This window comes from Suillus paluster (genome assembly GCF_016628075.1).
Source record: "Suillus paluster strain FC165 chromosome Unknown EDB91scaffold_82, whole genome shotgun sequence".
Lineage (NCBI taxonomy): Eukaryota > Fungi > Basidiomycota > Agaricomycetes > Boletales > Suillaceae > Suillus > Suillus paluster.
The window spans coordinates 58,262-79,056 of record NW_024537642.1 but is presented as its reverse complement, the minus strand read 5'-3'; the positions used below and the strand labels follow the sequence as shown (position 1 = coordinate 79,056).

Sequence of the window (20,795 nt, the reverse complement as noted above, 5' to 3'; positions counted from 1 at the left end):
GCGCGAGAGTGGTTGCAGACCCAGGACGGGCGTCAATGGCTGCAGTCCCCAAGCATGCGAGAGTGGCTGCAGACCTCTGGCGGGCGAGAGTGGCTGCAGACCCAGGACATACGAGACTGGTTGCAAACCCAGGGCGGGCGACAATGGCTGCAGTCCACGAGCGTGCGAGACTGGCTGCAGACCTCGGGCGGGCGAGACTGGCTTCAGACCCAGTACGGGCGATCCTGGCTGCAGACCTACGGCGGGCGAAAATGGCTGCAGACCCAGGGCGGGCAAGACTGGCTACAGACCCAATGTGGCCGAGATTGGCTGCAGACGCCACATGGTCAGGCATGGCGGTTGACCACTATGTGGGTGACCATGGAAGAATTCTTGAACACTTTGGAGGCAGTCAGAGAGTATACAATCATTCCAGAATTGCGTTTGCAGCCAGTTTTTCGAGTTATCCAGCAGTTCAACGACCTGCCGGATTTCTTGATCTTCCCAGCATTCCTAGCATTAAGACACCAGGATCAATCCACTGCAACATTGTCGCAAGGTAGTCTTCCACCAGACATGGGGATCATCCACGTTATGAAAGACTTTTCAAGTCTCGCATACGAGGCACGGGAACGAAGTCGATCCACTTCTGATATTCTCAACTATGCATGCCAAAACTGGGCCGTCCATCTCTCCCGAGCTCCGAATCCGTGGGACGAGAGACTCGCCCATATATTCAAGACCTTTTGGAATCGTTATTCCCTCTCCTGGCTCGAGAGACAATGGTGTTTGAAGGACCTACAGTCTTGCCTCACTATTTTAACCATCGGCCAGAAACTTGCACAGGTGTGTGTTCTCAACGGTTTTCTCCGCTCACAACCTAACCCATGCATCTCTGCATATAGGAACATCTACTGCAAGCTCCTGGGTCATCTCATTAACCTGTCTTTTATCGTACATTGATATTGATCCCTTGCTGTCACATTACTCAAATGTTTACAGTACCGTGTTGGTAATATGCATAGTATATTAGCAACCCTGTTTTCTTTCTCTGTATTGCTACATTTCGTGATGATGAGCGTGATGCATTGATGGAACAGCCTTGAATGCTTCGGATTAGTATGTGGCTGTGCTGAATATGTCCCTATCCGAAAATTCCTTCCTCTTTACGTTCTGCAACGACTTTCAAATCGAGGACGCTCTTCGGGGAGTCGGGACCTTCATTACACGCTGGCCGCCCTCTCGTGTTCGAAAAATTTGCTGCCGGAAGCTTTGTGTGGAGGCAGAGTTGCAAATAATGCACGTATCTCAACATCGACTAGGACGTCTTTGAACAGCCACAGAGTTTCTTGCTCCGCCAAGAACCTGAGTTTCCTCGGAATTCAGAACTATTTTACTGGTTTTGAAAGACACGTTCAGAAACGCGATAAACATCTTGGGAGCATACGTCGGGCACAGTTTTCGGTTTCGTGTTCCTCACGAAGTTCAGCGCAGGTGTTGCTTCAAAACCCAAAGGAATCGGATATCCCAGCAGAACGTTATTACTCTGGAAGTTCTGCCCCTCCTCTACCTTCTCAACGCTCTGATTGGCGTCTAAGAGCTACTTCGCGCATCAACCGCACTCAACCCGTTGATAGTCAGCGACACAGGAGATACATTAAACGTGCAAATCCTCCCCAAATCGAAGTACAACAGGGAGAGCCATTTTACGAAGAGATACAAGCCTACAACAAACAGTCCGTTGCTCCTCCGAATCTGGTTGTTGTATTGAATTAATCGTCTACAGTTTCTTATCCCTCCTCGAGTCTGAACAAGCCGAGGATGAGGCAGTTTTGAGGGAACGACTCTCCACTTGGTCGTTGTTTCGACTACGAGAAGAAGGCTATGCTATGACGGGTCTTTCTGCCTTTTGGATGGGCGCACCAAAGTTTGGACGTCCTGTGGCTTCATTTTCTCTTGGTCCTGGTGTCGACTTGCCAGAACACAGATTTGAGTGAGTTTCTGTTTCAAATGGATTCCCGTGGGATAAGTACTTACTTTGTTCAGGAATGGTACTCAAGTTCTTGTTTCACGATTCGATCCTCTTCAAGAGCCGCCATACCGAGGAAGTGTTCTTAGCAGTACAGGATCACAACTGCGCATATCATTTGAAGAGAAATTCGAGGTTGAAGACGGCTGCTGGCGCTTGGACGTTGGGCGGTCTAACATCGTGTTCATTCGTATGCGAGACGCCATTTCTCGCTTCAATCAAGACCCGCAAGCACTTGAAGACCGAAGTCATTCCTCTTCAGACAACCAGTTCATTCTCCATGGAACGCATTTGCGAGACGTACTATTACGTTCGTTTTCCCCCGACAAACCGTCACTGCATATACCGTTGCAGCCTCCAGATGAGGTTGCATATGTAGCTCGAGGGACACTCGAGCATGACAGTCGCGAAGTACAAGACCATGGAGGCGCGTTCAAGGAGGACATGTGCATTCAAAGTTGGGCAAGACGATACTCACGCATCAACCCAATTGCGATAGATGGCGACCCGGTCCTTGAGGGCCTGAATGCTACTCAGATCCGAGCTATTGCCATGATGATTGGCGAAAGGATCAGTCTTGTTCAGGGAGTACGTCTCATCACGTAAAAATGGCTTATTTGAAAACTAAATGTCGCTCACTACAGCCGCCTGGTACAGGCAAAACGAAGACCATCATCGAAGCCGTGAAACTACTCAAGGTTTGATATTCTTTTCCATTAATTTGATATTGGTCTCTGATATGCTATTCAAGACCCACTTCGAAGTGCATCACCCTCTTCTTGTTTGCACTTACACCAATGTTGCGGTCGATAATCTAGTGGAGGGTTTTGCAATGGCCGGCGTAAAACCCCTTCGAGTCGGGTTCAGTGGTAAAATCAAATCGTCTCTATACGAACATACGTTGGACGCGAAGTTGGAAGCGCATCCTCTCAAGCCTAAAGCCGATCAACTTCTGAAAGAGCAGGAAAGTGCCGAAAGAAAGTTAGGCGCGCTGGAGTACAAGATCGTTGCGGCTGAAAAATCAGGCAATGAAAGGCTCGGCAGTATGCGGAGCGCGTTTTCGGCATTGGAGAGGCAAGTGGTGGCGCTGAAATCGAAGCTGTATGCGATGCATCAGGAAATGCTCAACGGTATTATTGCTGCGTCCGACGTAGTGAGTATCCACCATGTGCCCCACTTTGTCACGGACTCACGACTCCTTGGTAGATTTGCACGACGTGCATTACATCAGCCAGTGCTGCACTCAACGTTCTTGACTTTCCAGTTGTGTTCTTAGATGAGGCATCCATGTCGACAGAACCAGCGTCACTCATTCCTTTGATGCGAGGAGTGAGCTGACTGACCTTTGTATGCATTCGTGTTCTGACCATCATCACAGTCTCAGCATGTTGCACTTATTGGAGATCACAAACAATTACCTCCCGTCATCATCAGTCGCGAGGCGCAACTTAACGGCCTTGGGATCAGTCTGTTTGAAAGACTTACTGAGGAAGGAGGTGTGTGATTTCTGTCACACGTCGAGAGATTTCTTATCAGATTTATCAAATTATAGTTGTGCCGTCAATTATGCTTGACGTGCAGTACAGGATGCATCCTTCTATTTCTAGATTTCCCTCGCTAGAGTTTTATAACTTTGCGTTGCAAGATGGGACGGTTGACTCTGCAGGTAACATACACCCCATGCTTCTACCCCCGCTGTCAAGTCACCTGGAGCAAAATGTTCTCACCGGTCACCGTCCCTCTGTCGTATTCATCGATCACGGGGGCGCGGAAACTTCCAAGGACCGAAGCAGGGTGAACTGGAACGAGGCTCACATTGTTTGCAGCATCGTTGAAGACCTACTGCTGCAGAACGAGGTGAGCGCCGCCTCGTTGCCGGGTATGTTTTACTGACTTTATTTCTCAGAACCTGCGAGGAGAGGACATAGGTGTCATTGCTCCATACGCTGCCCAAATTTCACTATTGTATCGCCTCCTAAACACCGACGCCAAGTATCGCAAACGCTTCGCATCTACCCTGGGTGATCACCGAATGATGCAGCTTAGCAGCATCGAAGTGAAAACGGTTGATGGATTCGAAGGACGCGAGAAGGATGTGATCATCTTTTCGACCGTGCGAAATAATACGTCGGGGTACATTGGGTTCCTTGCTGACAGGCGAAGATTAAATGTTGGCCTAACGCGTGCAAAGAGAGGGTTGTTCGTTGTTGGGAGCATCAACACCCTGAAGGCTGGGAAGATGGCAAAGGGTAGGTTCGGCGAGGGTCCTGCCAGAGTGGGTAAGGGCGCCGAGGCTTGGAGGAGATATGCGAAATATCTCCTCGAGGAGAATATGGTTGTGACCCTTAGTGGTGATAGACTAAGGAAAGTGCTGCATGGGGATGCCACAAGGACGATGTTGAGCTGAGTTTTTCTACGTGCTATGTACTTAGCACACATTGTCATTCTTAATGCTATTATGTGGGGCCGCTCCTGTTCGCGTGCGACTGTCAGGAACGACGTAAGTTCATCGACCTCGAAGAAGTTGACAAGAAGAAGCCCTTCCGAGGCTATGTTGTCGATGATTGATTGACACTTGGGCGCTCGTATTACGTTGGACATATGGGACAAGCCGGAATAACTTGGCACTACCGAAGCCGGACGACATGCAGCGTACGCGACATGGCAACCCTGACTGTCGCATAAAATGCGATACTTGTCCAGTTGTGCATTCCTCGTGTGCTATAAGCACAGTTGACCCGGAATTCGTGCCGCAATGACAATTACAGTGCGTAACGAAGCTCAAGGGATTCGATCGCAGCCTTCGCTAAACAAGTTTCTAATAACGCGCAGTTCTTATATAAGTATATGGGGTAGTCTAAAAGCCTTCAGGCAGGATGAGTACGTGAATACACCCAGATCCGAACCGCATAACTTGAAGCGGGTCCGGCGCCATCGCTCGAATCACTGTTAAGTGACCCAGGGTGAGCGCAACTTTTAAAATTCAATTTGCCCCAGTTGTCTGCACCGCCCGATATTTTCTGATATACGGGATTCGATGTAGTCCGAGCCTCCGAGGCTCACATGACGTGAAACGGGGAGGGAGAGAAAGGTTAAATCAGTTATTCTGAATTCACAACCAGTCACAACCCTGTTCATTCCTCAGCGAAGTCTGAAGATTCGCGCCTTCTTTTTTTCAGGGACAAATTGCAGTTGGGACTTCGATGATGCTGTGTTCCATGTAGGGTCTCGTGGTTCGCATAAGCTTCCGTAGGGACATCCGTGGGCCGTGGCCACCGAAGTGTTTGCGTCTATGATACACCTCAAAAAGGGAATCTGTTGATCCGTTATGCCTCATGACAAAAGCGTTGAATACGCTTGCAAGAGCGCGGGGTTCCGAATCGTATGGAACCGACTCGGTGCCGTGACCAGGGTAGCAATTCATATTGATCCTCCGCCAGCCTAACGGGTGTCCATGTCTCGCAAACATTCCCGGGACTGTATGTAGTTGGATGACCGAGGATCCGGCGTAGAACTGAGATAGGATCTTCTTGGATAAATTGTTGATGATTTCGATGTTGGAGTTAGTTTACGTAGTTACGGAAGCAACCGACCGAGCAACTGCACTGTGCACTAGCCACGTGGGATGTGAGGCGACTTATCGCACTCTAATTTGACGGTGTGAAATGTGAAATTTGGATGTCACCCAACTGTTGATAGTTACTGAGAGTGACGGAATGTATGACCAACTCTATACCGTCATTACAAAAAGTATCTTCCAGGACACTTCAAAAGCACCTTGGACGATGTTTTTTTTATCACTCCCACTTATTCCCCTCATTGCTTGTCACGGCGGAGACCATCCTCAGTAACAACATCCTCGTCTTCTCTCTTACAACCGGGCTTGAATATTCCCATTTTTACATTTTCTGGTAGTAGTTTCTCTATTTGTGGTCTCTAGAAGACGACTCGCGCGTTCCATTACGATCTTCAATCACTTTAATCTGCAAATCGCTCAATTCACAAAGTTCTTTCTGCAACCATCTCACTTGGCAACCAACAAATGCCATCTCCGCTGGCGGTAACATTTGGTTCAAATAGCCGCGACTCTTTACCAGACAACACTCGTCGCGGTACACCTCCTATGTCCCTCCTCTCCCCCTCCCATGCAGTCTCTTTCGAAAACATGTTGCGTCAATTCCGAAAATTGTCGGCACCATCATGTAATTCATCCCTACCCCAGACTGTGAATTATCCGCTCGTACACCTCGACTCCGTCGGACCTAATTGTATGCCTCGATCGGCTAATTCTCAGCCGCCTTCACCCCTTGCTCATCTGGGCGCCCCATTCGTCCCTGTATCCTGCCAAATGTCAGACGATTTAGACATCGGTAGCCCGATATATCACCGCTTTCACAACGACTCCCACTTGGATTTGTCTCCGACATCGTCAGGGAGCAGTGAGGCAATTTCCTTGCCGTCACCACGCGAGTTTCCTGGCAGTCGGTCATCATTTGAGCAATTCAGAAATACGCGATCACGCGTCCTTCATGTAGGTACCTCGGTTATTACGCGTTTTATATCTAACATACTCCAAACTTGAAGCTCCAGAAGGATCATCGCTGGCCATTGCCATCGTTTGTTTCCTTCTTTAAAGAGGTAAGCGCACCTCTAGTAGAAACTTCGCAGCAGTTGAAAATTGGTTGAACAGGGACGAGATCGACACGCTCTTGTCAGACCGCCCATGGCTATGTGGGCCGTGAACGAGAGCGTTGAACCAAATGATGTCTGGGCGATGTTCCAGTCACACGAAGATGTAAGTCATTGTTCCCTCGAAGGGTTTATTTCCGCGTTCCGGAAGCGCATCATTTCCTTTTTTGGATAGTGACGGGGCAGCGTGTCTTCCACGTGGAAGTGGTTTAGAGCAAAGGATACCGTTGCATCGGTCTCATTGCTATACCAGTCAGGCACGCGCGATATAACTCACTCGACCTGCTGGCTCATTTTATTTGTTCATCTGCTTTCACTGATTATCCGATATCAACTTGAAATTTGTTGTACTGATGAACATGGCCTTTCTTAGGCCTGTACAACACTTTCTCTCTCTCATCCCTCCATCACCATCGTACCTGCTCTTGAGAGCGATTTAGAACCTTTCGATAGGCTGCGCAGAGTTGATTCCGTGTTCAAGGTGCGTCATATATTCAGTTGCGCAGCAATGGCTCAACCCGCAGTTCCATCAGAAACCTGTGTTTTCGTATCCTGCTGGTCACAATCTACTTCGCATGTCCTTGTCAACGCCCGACCTTCACAAGTGTGTACACGTCGGCACGCCCACATTCGTACAGAGCTCTATGGGGTCACAAAACGATGACTTTGTCATCTCCAGCAACCCGCCTAACCCGCGGACGACGTTCAGATTGGGTGACTGGATGTAAGCACTTTCAATTACGACTGGATTAATTTGCAAACGATTCCATTTGTGATCGGTGTGATCGCCTCGTGGAGTTGCCTAGACCTTTTAGGGGCAACTTTATTTTGAAATGAAATGTTGAGTCAGTGCTGACTAGTTCCTCCACAGATGCAATTCGCCCAACTGCGCAGCGCACAACTTTGGGTGAGTCTCCTTCTTGACGTCACCATGTCTTGGCGCAGTCTTTCAATCTTGTTGGATTGGAGAATCTCGAAGGCGAAGCTAAGAGAACGCGTCACACTCGACCTCGGTCGATCATCTGCGTCATCGTTACCTACTTCTCTTCTGCTTATCCGTATCTTTCATTTATCTGATTGCTCGCCACCTTCCTTCTCCCTTCCGCTCTCATGCAAGGATGGTACTGACTGATTCGTTTCCTTGTATGATTTTACACAGACGTAATTTAGCTTGCAGAGGTTGTGGATGTCCACGTTCTGACAACCAGCCCTCAACAATGCAGCGGCAAGGGTCTTGCGGGCCACCCGCGTCGCGTCTTCCAGTATCACCTCGTTTCGTCAATCCATCCGGACATGCGCCCATGTCGCCAAGCCCCCTCTCTCCATCGCTTACCTCCCCTCTTTACCCCAGTGTCGGTCATAATGTGCGTCATGCACCGCACCCTATCCAGCCTAGCATGATGAGTGCAAAGCCTCCCTCGCCTACCCACCCACTCCTTACCCCATCTGGACGTTCCTTTGCGGTGGGAGGTAAGGTGCAAAACATATCTTCGGATCCATTGTCGCCGTGCGTCATGTATTGGCCGGACAACGAATCATTCCCAGAGCAAGGTCAAATTCGACCAAGCAGTTTGATGGTTGCTCCAGTAAGCACTGCATTTTGTGCCCTCCTTCCCATGACTGACGCACCATGCTCCCAAGCAGCCTCCGATCCTCAACACTGGTAACCGCGGGCCCATTGAACATCAGCCTGGTGATTGGATATGTCAGAAGTGCAATTATCTGAATTGGAGGCGCCGCAAAGTTTGCCAGACTTGCTTCCCTTGTGGGTGCACACTATCTGCGATGTCGAATTCTTACTAACTTCCTTCAGATGCTGAAGGAAATGGCGATTCCATCTCCGCTGCCGTGCAAGCGGAGCGCATCAACTTACTTACATCGCTCCTTGCGCAGAACCAGCTTCCGCTCGCGAGTGGCCCTGTATCCCTTCCATCTCAAGCATCCCGATCTCATTCCATGACGCCACCGCAGCGCCGTCGCATGTTCATGGACAACATTCATCAGAACCAAGTACCATACCGATCGCGTTCGCATTCTAATTTTGACTTAAGCACCCAATATTCCGATTCCCAGTTTATCTATGAAACGTCCGCTCCCCGTCGTGCCTCACCATCTTCGTTCCCAAGCCTTGGTGATCTCGAGGACTGTCTTCCTGCCAACATTCCTGCTCCTTTACTTCCCTCTTTCTTGCAGGATATCGTGCAGTCTCCCACTCTGTCGCCAAGTTCCACGTCATCTGCTGACCTATCTCCTGAGGATTACGATGATAGTTTCTCTTCGGGACGTTCATCGTTCGGGAAGGAGCGCATTACTACGAATGACTCCTCCTTGAACCTGCCTGTTAGCAACATTTGGAAGTTGAACGATGAGGAAACGAAGGGCATCGCAGGTGTTGCGTTGCCTAACATAGGCGTCATAGGGAGCAGGAGAAGCAGTCACGAGGTACTGCGTCGCCGATCCAATTCGCCTTGATTGTGAGTTCTTTCTTCGTTCCACTGAATATTGTGCTCATGATTCCTTCAGTTTTCATTTATAATACATTAAGCATTAGGGAAGGATACCGACAAGCAAGGTCTCTGATGGACATGTGGAAGCGTCCTGGGTATTGTACGGAGAATATGGTTAGAGTGATCGTTCTGGTATTTTTATTTGTTCTTTCCCTAGTGCTGGCTCATACGACGGACTGCTTGCTTCGACGCAAGACGTCCTCGCGCATTTTTTTCTGCTTCATCTTCGCACTTTCAAGTTGGATCTCGCAATCGTACCAGCATATTCTGCATATTGTTTATCTTGGTCATTTATTTTATCTTGGAGTTCCTTACGCCTCTCTTATGTACTACTGCATAGTCCTAATTGTGTTCGTAAAAGTCTGCAATAGTATTGATGTCTTAGCGTGTTAAAGGCAGTGTTTGTGCATGTTAGAATCAGAAGGTATTGGACAACAACGAACACCACACACAAATAACGCGCTTCCTAATTCCGCTGGTCGTACTGCAGTCGCTCTTGCTATCTATGTTACACCACATATCATGTCTGGTGTTGTAATACAACTTCAGCAATATCAGCCTTCCGCCGCCACCACCTTCCTCACGGACCAATCAGGACATACACGAGATGCGTCTGGAGATTCTGACCTCCTTCGCTCCATACGTGCTGCTATTCGAAGTTCTGGTACTAACGCTGTGAACACAACTTTTAGCCCCTTCTTCACAGGCGGTTCGGAGTCCTGGATAGACCAAGAACTTTCTGGAATGACTATTGCGTTCGTCCTGAGCGAGGGAGGCATCATCAAAAGGAAATGGGACCTCACCCAAGAAAACCAGATCATCCGGCATGCTTGCATTGGAAAGCTCATGCAGTCGACGGGATCTTCTAGTCGTCAAGCTCATGGCAGTGCTCACTACACGCGATCCAACGAAACGCCCGGAACGACGAACATCTTTGGGCCCTTTGCCTCGCTCAGAGGTGAGGCTAAAGCTGTCGAGGATTTGGACGAGGAAATATCGGGTGTATTTGTTTTTTTGAGAAGTATTGGAAAGGTTTTCTTGCAGAATGGGATGGACTACACGTTTTCACTTCCGTTTCTCGTCCAGAAAGCGTGGCCAGCTTCGTCCTCACTGGCGTCCTTATTCAGCGGATCCTTGATCCAGCCGAAGTCGACGAGGCTCGTGCTACTGGAGATGATCCGTTGCCTACTATATTCACCATCACGAGCGTTTTCTCGGAGCCTGCAGCTGTAGGAATTACGAGTGGCATTTTGGGAGGTTGCGGTAATGAACCTGTTGCTTTAGTAGATGAGGAAGAGAATTGTTCCAAGCCGCTGGTCGCTATCTCTGCTAGCGAGGAGGTCGTCTGGGTCTCTCCTGGTGTCTCTAATCAAATTCGCGAATATTTGGTCACCTTTGATGCAGACAAGGCGGGTCTGTCTATCTGGAGATACGCATACATAAAGCCCAAAGACGCTCCCGTGCCTCTTACTCGGACTAGACACCATAGCACTTCACGAAAGAGCATGTCTGCCCATGCGAACAGGCGACAATCAGGCTCTGTCAGCGACATTCTGGAATTTGAGCGCCGTCTACCTCCGCCCTCTCAGGACATGGAGTTTGATGGCAATTTCCCCCCACCGTTTCCCCCAATGTCAGGACTTCCGCCTTCAACGACATCTGGTATCGCTGCGCAGCCACCAATATCAGGAAGAAAACGTGAATCACTCACTCGCCTGGATCTTAGTTTGACGATGGACAGAATGGCGCTTGGAGGACAGAAAGACGCAGAAGTGTTGATCACCCTTGTTGAACATGGAAGAATGAAGGCGTCTTACTGGGCTCAACAATTGACCACTCATCATTTGGGAGGGAGACAGTAGGAGGTTGTTAACGCCTCACCTAAACACATGCTCATGTTATTGTAGATTGTCGGCCCGGGATATATCTGTTGCATTGTTTGATCAACGCTTTGATGGCACGGCTCATCATTCTCTCCTCGCAGTCTGCCTGCCCGAGGCTCGGGTGATCGTCTTTATGATTACCGTTGACGAAGGCAAGAAATCATTTGCGGTCGAGAGCATCGGCACCTTAGAAGCCGTCGCAATCGCCTCGATACGCGCGACACGTGCTGACATTTGGGATCTCCTTGCGGTGAAGAAGGATGGTTCGCTATCCTTGTTTACCCACGGATTGCACGAACTCCGTATACGACTGAGGCTTGCGCAACCGTGGAACGGCGACAACAACGGCTCATCTGAGGTCATCTCACTTGATCACGTTGTAGCATTGAAGCATGTTTGCGTCTCCTCGGTGTATATGGAGATGAGTGATGGGAAGGTCTATTATGTGCGACTGGACATGACCCCATGCGATCCACTGGTGACCCAGGCCATGCAGGTTCTGGCACTTGTGTTGCCGAAAGCCCAAGCTTTTGACCTACACCGGAACTTTCTCGAATCGTGGTCACAGCGTTACTTCCGAACATCACCTGGGCTCGAATTCCAGCAGTTCACGCTTGCACTTTTCGCACTTCTTGAGCTCAAGCTTGTATATCCTTTCAAAGATGACGAGTCCCAAAGTCCCTCTGTATGGGAAAGATTTTCAGCCTTGTCTACTTCTAATCGTTCTTTCAACGATGATCCTGCTCTCAAGCGCTTGAAGCTTCCTACACCTCCGACAACGCACCATTGCTTTCTTTTCACTCTGAACGTTAACCCTCTCCTCGCGCCCGTGCTCTATGCATTGCACATGTTGGCAGAGGACCTCCGCTTAGTCGTTCTCCGATACGAATCCCTCATGCTCCTCATCCCTTTGATATGTCAAATTGCACACATTGTTCGACCAGAATGGGCAGATTACTGGAAGCGCCTCTGTCCTAACATCATGCCAGGATGGCCAGCCCCATCCACAACACGTCAGTTTATCCTTTTCGTCTGCCAAAATCTTCTCAATCTTCCCACATAGGTGTGGAAATGCTGGACGACCGGATACCAGTCTGGCCACCCGATATGTCGGCGATTCTATACGGAAGCATAAGTAACCCTGACTGGCAATTCCCGTCGTATGGAACTTCGCGACTGGCCCGATCCTTTTCGATTGATCCGTCTTTTGCTTTTGGTGACACCGAACCCCTCATGTCTTTGCAGCGTCTCACGGCGGCCTACATGTGCCTTGCTGATAAGACGGTGTCATCTACGCAGAAGCGGGCGGAACTGACCGTCGAGAAGTTCGTCGGTACGCTTGGGACAGCGGCGAAGGGAACCGCGTTCCTCAATAGTCTCCCGTTGGGTATTGCAGCGCCCCTGAGGGAAGCTGTTAGAACGTGCCAGCTGTCGCCTCCTTCACACTGGCGCACAGAGCATTATGACCTTATCGGTCGGCGTGACTTGGCTTTCAGCGTCGCTGGGACGCAGCCAGAGCTCTCTCAGAAGGGCATTGCTCAGTCTGCTGAGACCTATATGGTAGGGCCCCACAATTCAGGACGCGATGTAGCAGCTGATCTGATTCCAGAACACCCACCGACGAGCCACGATCAATAGTCTGGCTGAGCAGGCAAAGTCTGCGAGTCTCGGAGAAATCGATGCGGTCTCCGGAGTCGAGCTCGATCTCAAGGGTTTCACCAAGATCCGATTTGGTCAAGATCGCAGGTTGGAAGAAGTGGCTCGTATGCTTTGTTCGTCAGCGATTCCATCGGTTCGGCTTGTAGAGCGACCAGAATTGAAGTGAGCAGGACGATCAATAATGGTCGAAGCTTCACTGACGACTCCTGAACAGTGAACATGACCAGGCGAAAGAGCAACAACATCAAGTGGTTCGTATTGCAGAACGAACGCTTGCACTACCCTATGGCCGTGCTATGTTCACCTTTGGTTCTGTGTTGACGGTCACAAAAGAAGCATATGTCACCCCCAAGATGGAGTATGCGGTCAAGGTACAACCGTCAAATATTACTACTGCACCCGAGCTTGGCAAGATACCTATCGAATGCCTCAACTGGGGCGAGTTCCATAATGGTGTTGCAGCAGGACTACGTATCGCTCCGGAAGCTCGCGGTGTGGAGAGTTCGTGGATTGCCTTTAACAAGCCTTCCGAGCTCACACCAGAACATGCCGGCTTCTTGTTTGGTCTTGGGCTTACGGGACACCTCAAGGAAATGCTTACATGGCATACCTTTGGCTATCTAACCCCAAAGCATGACCTGACCTCCATCGGCGTCTTGCTTGGTTTGTCCGCTGCGAACGCTGGGACAGGCAATCGCCATGTGACAAAGTTACTTGCCGTTCACACCCCAGCCTTGCTTCCTACACAGAGCGTTGACCTGAACGTATCCCTCATGACCCAAGCGGCCGGTTTGGCGGGCGTTGGAATTCTATACCTCGGTACCAAAAACAGGCGCATGGCAGAAGTATGTCTTCACCAAATTAGCCGAAAAGACCTCGTGCAACCAGACCTCAGCAATGAACACCGAGAGGCTTATACATATTGTGCTGCCTTAGCCTTCGGCATGATCATGCTAGGTCAAGGTTCCTCCGTACCCGCAGATCTCTCATCGCTCAATCGTCTCCGCGTCCTTGTGCATGGTGAAGGAAAGTCTGTTGTGGATTCCCAAGCACGGTCGACATTCGATGTCAATATCACATCGCCAGCAGCTTCTATCGCACTTGGGCTGATGTATCTCAAGACGGAGCGGCGAGATGTCGCTGACATCCTGGGGATCCCAAGCACGGTCCTAGAACTGAACCGCATACAACCCAGCTTTCTGCTCATGCGGACCATTGGAAGATCCTTGATCATGTGGAATGATATCGCTTCGACGCTTCCGTGGCTACTTGCCCAGGTTCCCGAGCCTATTGTGAAGGCCATGCACGGCCACGGACGAGGAAAACCAGCTGACGATGCAATCGAGCTTGCCTATTATAACATCATTGCGGGTTGTTGTTTTGTTATCGGCTTGAAGTACGCAGGGACAGCTCGTCATGAGGCATATATCATGCTCTCGAATTACTTTGATATGTTCAGCAGATTTGTGGCAACTAGTGGTAAATTTCCCTCGTGAAACTTATAGGACTTGATGCTAAATATCTGATACTTTGCAGGCCCTGCCTTCGATCACAAGATCAAACGCTCTGCTGTTCGTGAAGGCCTGAACCTCATTTCCATTGCGCTTTGTATGGTCATGGCAGGTACAGGAGAAATCACCTGCTTACGACGCCTGAGATATGCATATGGGATGTATCACCAAGCGTTTCGATATGGTGTCCATGTTGCAACTCACCTATCGCTCGGTTTATTATTCCTCGGAGCCGGTCGGTATACCCTCGGAACTTCGAATGCCGCAATAGCTTGCATGGTTGTTGCCTTCTTCCCCCGTTTTCATCACGTATCATCGGACAACAAGAGCTACCTTCAAGCTCTTCGTCACCTCTGGGTTCTTGCAGTCGAACCCAGATGCCTCATGGCACGGGATGTTAACACTCGAGAGGCAGTCTATCTCCCTGTCAAGATCACCACGAAAGAAGGGGCCGAAAAGGGCGCAACGCAGTTGATATCGCCCACGTTAATACCGGATTTCAACAAAATTTTGTCTATTAGAATCGATACGCCTCGCTATTGGCCATTCTTTGTGGACCTTGAACACGTACCGCAGCACAGGAGAAGCCTGTTGAAGCACCAAACATTGTACGTGAAGCGCCGCACGGCTTTCTTAAGCTATACGGAGGACCCCAGGGGAAGTAGAAGTCTTTTCGTTCGTTCTGGTTCTTCCGCCGGAGATGCTGCAACTTTGGACTTCCCACAATTGACGGACACAAAGGCACACCCCGCAAGCGACCTCACTCATTTCATTTCATCCTTCTCCAACGACATCTTATTCCTGGCTTTCGCGGATCACTTTTCACGCGAAGACGGTAAGACGGTCGAAGAGAGAGTCTTCCACAATTACTGCCACGCGGTCCTACTTGATAGCATTCTTCAAGATAAGATGGAAACATTGCAGTCCCATCTAATGCTTTATCAATATCGCACACAATTGCCATCGAGCAGCTTCTTCCATCTTCGGCTCCAAGATCTGCGCTTTGCTGTCGACTTTTACAGCAAAGTCTATGATCGGCGGTTCAGCGGGAGATCCGAGAATAACCTTCGACCTTCTCTGATCCGTGAAAATACTGTCTCTGGAGCATTACAAGCCTTGGATGAGCGCCTCGCGGAAGTCCAAAGTTCTACAGCCCTTAATATGGTCTTTGGCAGATATGCTCGCGGGGAACTTATTGTGGAGTCCGAAGATGCCCCGGAGGTGTCGCGCTGGCTAGCTTGGTACCTCCTGCGTCATGGCGTTCCGTCGGCATCGCTGCTAGCGATCCTCAAACAGCTTGCCCAAGATGCTCATGCGCAATGTGCCACCTCCGGGAACGTTGATTTGAGGACGCTGGATGAGGGTATAAAGGAAGTTCTAAGGGGGACGGGGACGAAAATGAATACAGTGTTTGGGTCAGGGTGGTCGGGTCCATCCTTGGAGAGGGTTATTGATGCATGGCAAGGACATTCGTAGACATGCTGTAGCTGATTTCGTTGGCAATCTTCTTTGTTGTGGTTGCGATTACATGTATATCGCGTTGTAAGACCCCGCTAAGTTTAAGAAGATGTGGCACCACGTGCCATAAGGAATAACTATCTTCCTACTACTTACTTAGTCTGTCTTTAGGATGTCGCTCAGACGCCCGTAGGGGTAGTTGGAAGGATAATGATAATAGTTTGTGAGGCAAACTAGAGGCAAATGTATTTTGGGGTGATTATAATACTGCGGCCGTTAAGACGCATCATAGGAAGCTTGCAACGGTGCACAGGTCCAAGAGCGGCGGGTAGGGGGCTCGGTGGCGCAGGCGTTGTCTAGCAGCAGGCTGCGGTGGGCGAGCGCGAACAACCAACTAACAGTGTCTAAATCCGCTAGACTTGAAGTGACACCTACGTCACACGTGGGGAGACAGGGGGGGACTACTTTTCCTGGCTCCGGGACACCACGCACGTCGTGATCCATATATTGACATGTATGAATCTACGTACGACGGAGTAAATCGCATGAGAAATAAATGTCGAGGAGCTGTTAACGATGATTTGCTGATTAGCACTCACTTTAGTGAGGGCAGACTCCGACTTGGACAAGAGTGGGAAATAATTGAGTTCGACATGTTCAAGTAAAGTTGTCCTGCGGTGCTTAAGGTTGAGACGCGTGTCCGATCAATTGTACACTGACTGTCCATTGTGCGATAGCTGTCGATTCTATCTGTTGACTTAGAGTTTATTAGTGATTCGTGATTCGTGAGCGTACCACAACGCTTTGAGGACTCACAGGAATAGACCAACCAGTGCTATAACAGATGCTATTGATGGTTGCAAAGAGCATAGATATTGTGATGAGGACCATATTGATATTATCGTATCGTGTCAAGTGACAACAGACAAGAAATAAAGCATAAGAATAGGTTTTCCGCATAAGGCTCCATACTATTAACTAAAAGAATACAGCAAGAGGCCGCTTTCCAACGTTCTAATACTGTGAACGATGGAAGCATGACAGACTATGATACAACACACACATGGGAATCATGTACATGCAACGAAGCATCAAGGAATTACAACATGAACCCGGCTTTACGGTGATGGAGGGGTCTCACGTTGGAAGCCAGCTGGCCGTTGCAGGCCTTGCTCGATGAGGAAACTGCGACGTGCCTTGACGGCTGCGTTGAGTTTGTCCAACATTCCAACAGTGCATTCCCAATCCACGCATGCGTCGGTAATGGAAACGCCGTGCTTCAGGCCAGCAGGTCCCTCGGCAGGAACATCTTGGCGTCCGGCATTGATGTGCGACTCAATCATGACACCAGTGACGTTCTTATCACCCGCAGCGAGCTGGGAGCAGATATCATCGACCACTTTTGGCTGATTGTTGTGGTTCTTCTGCGAATTGCCATCTGAAGAAGCCAAATGAGTTCCCTCGCTGACAATGGCTAAAAATTCGTGCTTACGGCTGCAGTCGATCATAACGCTAGCATGATTCGACGGGCGTGCCTTTTCAATGGATTTAGCAGCTGCCCGAACATGCTCGGATGCGAAATTGGGACCCTTGGTGCCACCACGGAGGATGACATGTACATCCTGGTTTCCACGGGTTTTTACGATAGCGGCGAGACCTTGCTCTGTCACACCCATGAAGGCGTGGGGGTTTGAAGCAGAGCGCATCGCGTCGATAGCGACCGAGACGCTATGCCAAGATAAGAATATGTTCCTCAATGAAAACATATGAAGTAAAGCCGTACCTGCCATCAGTGCCGTTCTTGAACCCTATAGGGAAAGATACGCCGGAAGCGAGCTCGCGGTGCAATTGAGATTCGGTTGTTCGGGCTCCAATCGCTCCCCAGGAAATAACTGCGTGTGAGAGATCACGAGGCGGTGTCAGAAAACAATTGGAAAACGATAAGGTATGACGTACGGTCAGCAATGTACTGTGGGGATATGGTATCGAGTAGCTCGGAACCAACGGGTACACCGAGTTCTGTAAGGTCGCAGAGGAGCTGCCTGGCAACTCGGAGACCCTTGTTAATCTTGAAGGAACCATCGATATCCTGCAAAACGATGTAAGTAAAAATAGAAGCAAAAACAAAAGAATGAACTGACGGGGTCGTTGATGAGACCTTTCCATCCGACAGTAGTTCTAGGTTTCTATTAATAGGATATGTGAGTACATGTCAGGGACGGCTGTTCGGCTGGCGAACCTCACTAGAGCGGTTAACGTTAGTAAAATGCGTAAGAAAGGGATGGGAACACGCACAAATACGCGCGCATCACAATGAGCAAATTGTCCCATGAGGGCATTTTTGATTTGAGCAGATTGGCATACTCGATCGCCTGATCTGCTGAATGAATGGAACAAGGGCCAACAATGACGAGGACACGATCATCTTGACCCGCTAGAATGCGAGCAGAGCTGTAACGGGAAGCTGCGATTGTGATCTGTGAGGCCACTGAAGGCTGAATTTCATGCCTGAGTAAAGCAGGCTGGACGAGGGGGTCATACTATGGATTTTGATGAGTGACGATTTGAATGTCAGATCAGTAAGACACATACACCGATGACACGTCTATCCTGGATGTATTGCTGGAGCTTCTGCTCATCATCGACATCGGGAATGGGAGTGACGTTGTAAGGCATTGTAAAGTTAAAAGAGAGGACAAGGAATTAGTTTTTACAGGGAAGGGAGGGGGTTATAATGATCAAGGAAGGTGAGTGGGTTTTTATAGCATGTACCAGGCCGAGTAATTTTCCGATTTGTTGTAGAGAGAGACACAGCAAGCGTTGACAAGTCATTCATAATTGGAAATTGAGTAAATGAACCGTCCAAATATGGTAAGTACAGGTCTATTTACCATATATAGAAGCGAACAGCCAGCCGTAAGGCTAGTCGTTGCCTAGCTATTCCCACCCACACTGTATTCCTCGCTAATGTCCTCAATCAGTCTACCGCTCGATCCAGTGCCCGGTTTCTGCGTAAAATCAAAGGTGCTTAGCCAAGCCGTTGTCCCTAGAACCGCCACTGGTTCTCTTCCACAACCTACTAGTACTAGCCTCTCCGACACACTAGGAGCCCTGATCACCATCCCAAAGGGCCTTAAAGTTTTCGTTAACATAGCATGGGACGCCAACGTGCCTCCACCTCCACCTGGAAGCGAAGATGTCATACAAAAAGCGATGCGTGGTGAAGACTATCCCGAATTAAACCCCGGCGGATGGTTCGTGCCAGTCGTAGTCTCAGATCTGCGTGATGACAAAGACAAAGGTCGGTAACGCCCTCTACCCGCCTCCGGTATCGGTGTCGGTCAAATGGCATTCATGAACTGACATTTCCGGTCTTCCCATGTGATGCACGCTTGGCTGGTCACTGCGGCAATCACGGTATTCAGCCGGTCAATTAGCCCTTGTCATTGATTGTGTTTTCAACACGACCATCAAGTCTCGCACGTTGAAAGATGCAGACTTCAAAGCGTTCATCATAGGTACGTTAATACTGATAAGGCTGCTTCCGGTTTGTTGTCTCACCCTGCTTGATGTAGAACTAGCGCTGCAGCGCGTCGAATCGCAGACTTCCCTCTCACTCTCCCGACAGATCGGCACGCCCAACATCGCCTCGAAAGGCAAACTTGCAACGCGGCAAGTACTCGTGCCTGAACTACTCTTTCCGCCCGGTCACCCCCACCACAAATCCGAGACAAAAACTAATCTCATTCAAGAAATAGCTTCCCTGCCAGGTGCCGCGTCAGCGCCAAGAACTAAAGGGATACTTAAAAGTACATCGAATAGCCACACTCCCATGTGGACATGGTCAAAGAACCAGTGTAAAATCCGCATCATGATCGATGTGCCCAATGTGGTAAGTCATCTCCCCGGTATTCCTTTGTGTTTGTCTGTGTTTCCACGGAGACATACTATCGCTAGCATCTTAGTTCCCGTTTTGATAGCATTCGTCGGTTATATAGACTCACTCCGACATTCCCAACTCAACACTCGACGTAGAGCCACGAAGAGTGATACTACACGTTCCGTCATTATACGACCTAGATATCAACCTCGATGCGGCACCAGGCCCGGACGCTATGTCCCGGCATGAACTTCTTGGTGAAGGGGCGTTAGAGCTCAAAAGTCTGAGAGATCTCGATGTAGACGGCGCCAAGGCGGTGTGGAAAGTTGCTGAAAAGGTTATAGTGCTTCTGGCTTAGTAGCCTGGCTCAGTCTGGCTCCTGCTGACTCGCTGGCTGTGCGAGTAACCTTGACGAAACGAAAATCATGTGTAATCCACCAAATTGAAAACATATCTCGCTGTTTGTAAGTAAATAATGCAAATTGTGAGTAAATTATCATGCTTAATATACAGAGAAGTGCTCAGGAGATGTTTCATAAGTATGCACCAGCATGCTACAGCGAGTTCTTTCGTTCATTCACTGACTATAAATAACTTCTGGCGTAGGTTACAGCGGCAATATATCCTGCTCGGGTCGCGACTGGACACGAGCAGCGTATCTTTGCTCTCGACACAAAGATTGGCAAGGTCGCGAACTGTGGCCCTGCTGCGTGGACACACGTTGTACAGCTGGTGTCAACCTTACAGTCCATTGGGTCCCTGCTATGTGCGTATCACGCACGTTGCTTCGGTTGGGGGAAGCGACAATACCACCCATTATGATCATTATTTCATTCCCCCCTCGAAAAGGCGCGCCGGAGATCTATGCCCTCATGACATGCAGGAACCGTCTGCAGACATGTCGAGATTCGCGATGGTCGCTTACCTGCTTTCCTTGTCTCCTATGTGTCCAGGGGTGAAATTCAGCGTCAACTCCTTGCATAAGTAGAGATGTAGTCCAGGTACTATCTCAAATGGCTTAGTATCCAATGGCATTCTAGCGGCCTATCAGCGACGGTGAGAAGAGAATCAGTGTTGTTAGGGCCTTTGAGTGCATTGTACGGGGAAGCCCCATTGAAGATTCGTTATTGTATGCCGACTATTAAGAACCCTGATACATGAAGGTTACAGTTATGAATGAACGATTTGTCGATACACAGT

General features: G+C 49.4%; 6 protein-coding genes across 6 annotated transcripts; 4 read left to right on the top strand and 2 right to left on the bottom strand.

Moving 5' to 3' along the window:
• Nucleotides 1-555: 555 nt before the first annotated feature.
• EDB91DRAFT_1085939 (P-loop containing nucleoside triphosphate hydrolase protein) lies at nt 556-4,415 on the top strand (the record flags this gene model as incomplete). Its single annotated transcript, XM_041315968.1, has 11 exons — nt 556-825; nt 1,100-1,282; nt 1,474-1,715; nt 1,766-1,972; nt 2,026-2,596; nt 2,653-2,706; nt 2,760-3,161; nt 3,215-3,337; nt 3,387-3,504; nt 3,561-3,865; nt 3,915-4,415. The coding sequence occupies 11 exons, from the start codon at nt 556-558 to the stop codon at nt 4,413-4,415; spliced, it is 2,976 nt and encodes a 991-aa protein (XP_041172395.1).
• Nucleotides 4,416-5,687: 1,272 nt separating this feature from the next.
• Nucleotides 5,688-9,598, top strand: EDB91DRAFT_1160580 (uncharacterized protein). The gene is made up of 10 exons (XM_041319804.1): nt 5,688-6,539; nt 6,593-6,646; nt 6,699-6,803; nt 7,071-7,178; nt 7,231-7,421; nt 7,569-7,604; nt 7,857-8,283; nt 8,342-8,462; nt 8,511-9,171; nt 9,221-9,598. The coding sequence occupies exons 1-9, from the start codon at nt 6,051-6,053 to the stop codon at nt 9,167-9,169; spliced, it is 2,190 nt and encodes a 729-aa protein (XP_041172394.1). The 5' UTR covers nt 5,688-6,050; the 3' UTR covers nt 9,170-9,171; nt 9,221-9,598.
• Nucleotides 9,599-9,691: 93 nt separating this feature from the next.
• On the top strand, nt 9,692-15,904 carry EDB91DRAFT_1160577 (uncharacterized protein). Its single transcript, XM_041319803.1, has 7 exons — nt 9,692-10,277; nt 10,304-11,062; nt 11,112-12,100; nt 12,151-12,647; nt 12,697-12,908; nt 12,961-14,225; nt 14,283-15,904. The coding sequence occupies exons 1-7, from the start codon at nt 9,727-9,729 to the stop codon at nt 15,731-15,733; spliced, it is 5,724 nt and encodes a 1,907-aa protein (XP_041172393.1). The 5' UTR covers nt 9,692-9,726; the 3' UTR covers nt 15,734-15,904.
• A 12-nt stretch (nt 15,905-15,916) lies between these two features.
• On the bottom strand, nt 15,917-16,633 carry EDB91DRAFT_1160572 (uncharacterized protein). The gene is made up of 3 exons (XM_041319802.1): nt 16,532-16,633; nt 16,315-16,472; nt 15,917-16,237 (listed from the first exon to the last, which is right to left on the bottom strand). The coding sequence occupies exons 1-3, from the start codon at nt 16,604-16,606 to the stop codon at nt 16,177-16,179; spliced, it is 294 nt and encodes a 97-aa protein (XP_041172392.1). The 5' UTR covers nt 16,607-16,633; the 3' UTR covers nt 15,917-16,176.
• Nucleotides 16,634-16,723: 90 nt separating this feature from the next.
• EDB91DRAFT_1160570 (uncharacterized protein) lies at nt 16,724-18,533 on the bottom strand. Its single transcript, XM_041319801.1, has 7 exons — nt 18,308-18,533; nt 18,011-18,255; nt 17,857-17,893; nt 17,672-17,804; nt 17,499-17,607; nt 17,208-17,443; nt 16,724-17,153 (listed from the first exon to the last, which is right to left on the bottom strand). The coding sequence occupies exons 1-7, from the start codon at nt 18,389-18,391 to the stop codon at nt 16,834-16,836; spliced, it is 1,164 nt and encodes a 387-aa protein (XP_041172391.1). The 5' UTR covers nt 18,392-18,533; the 3' UTR covers nt 16,724-16,833.
• A 115-nt stretch (nt 18,534-18,648) lies between these two features.
• On the top strand, nt 18,649-20,094 carry EDB91DRAFT_1160567 (pre-RNA processing PIH1/Nop17-domain-containing protein). The gene is made up of 4 exons (XM_041319800.1): nt 18,649-19,016; nt 19,141-19,233; nt 19,291-19,607; nt 19,714-20,094. The coding sequence occupies exons 1-4, from the start codon at nt 18,683-18,685 to the stop codon at nt 19,951-19,953; spliced, it is 984 nt and encodes a 327-aa protein (XP_041172390.1). The 5' UTR covers nt 18,649-18,682; the 3' UTR covers nt 19,954-20,094.
• Nucleotides 20,095-20,795: the final 701 nt, after the last annotated feature.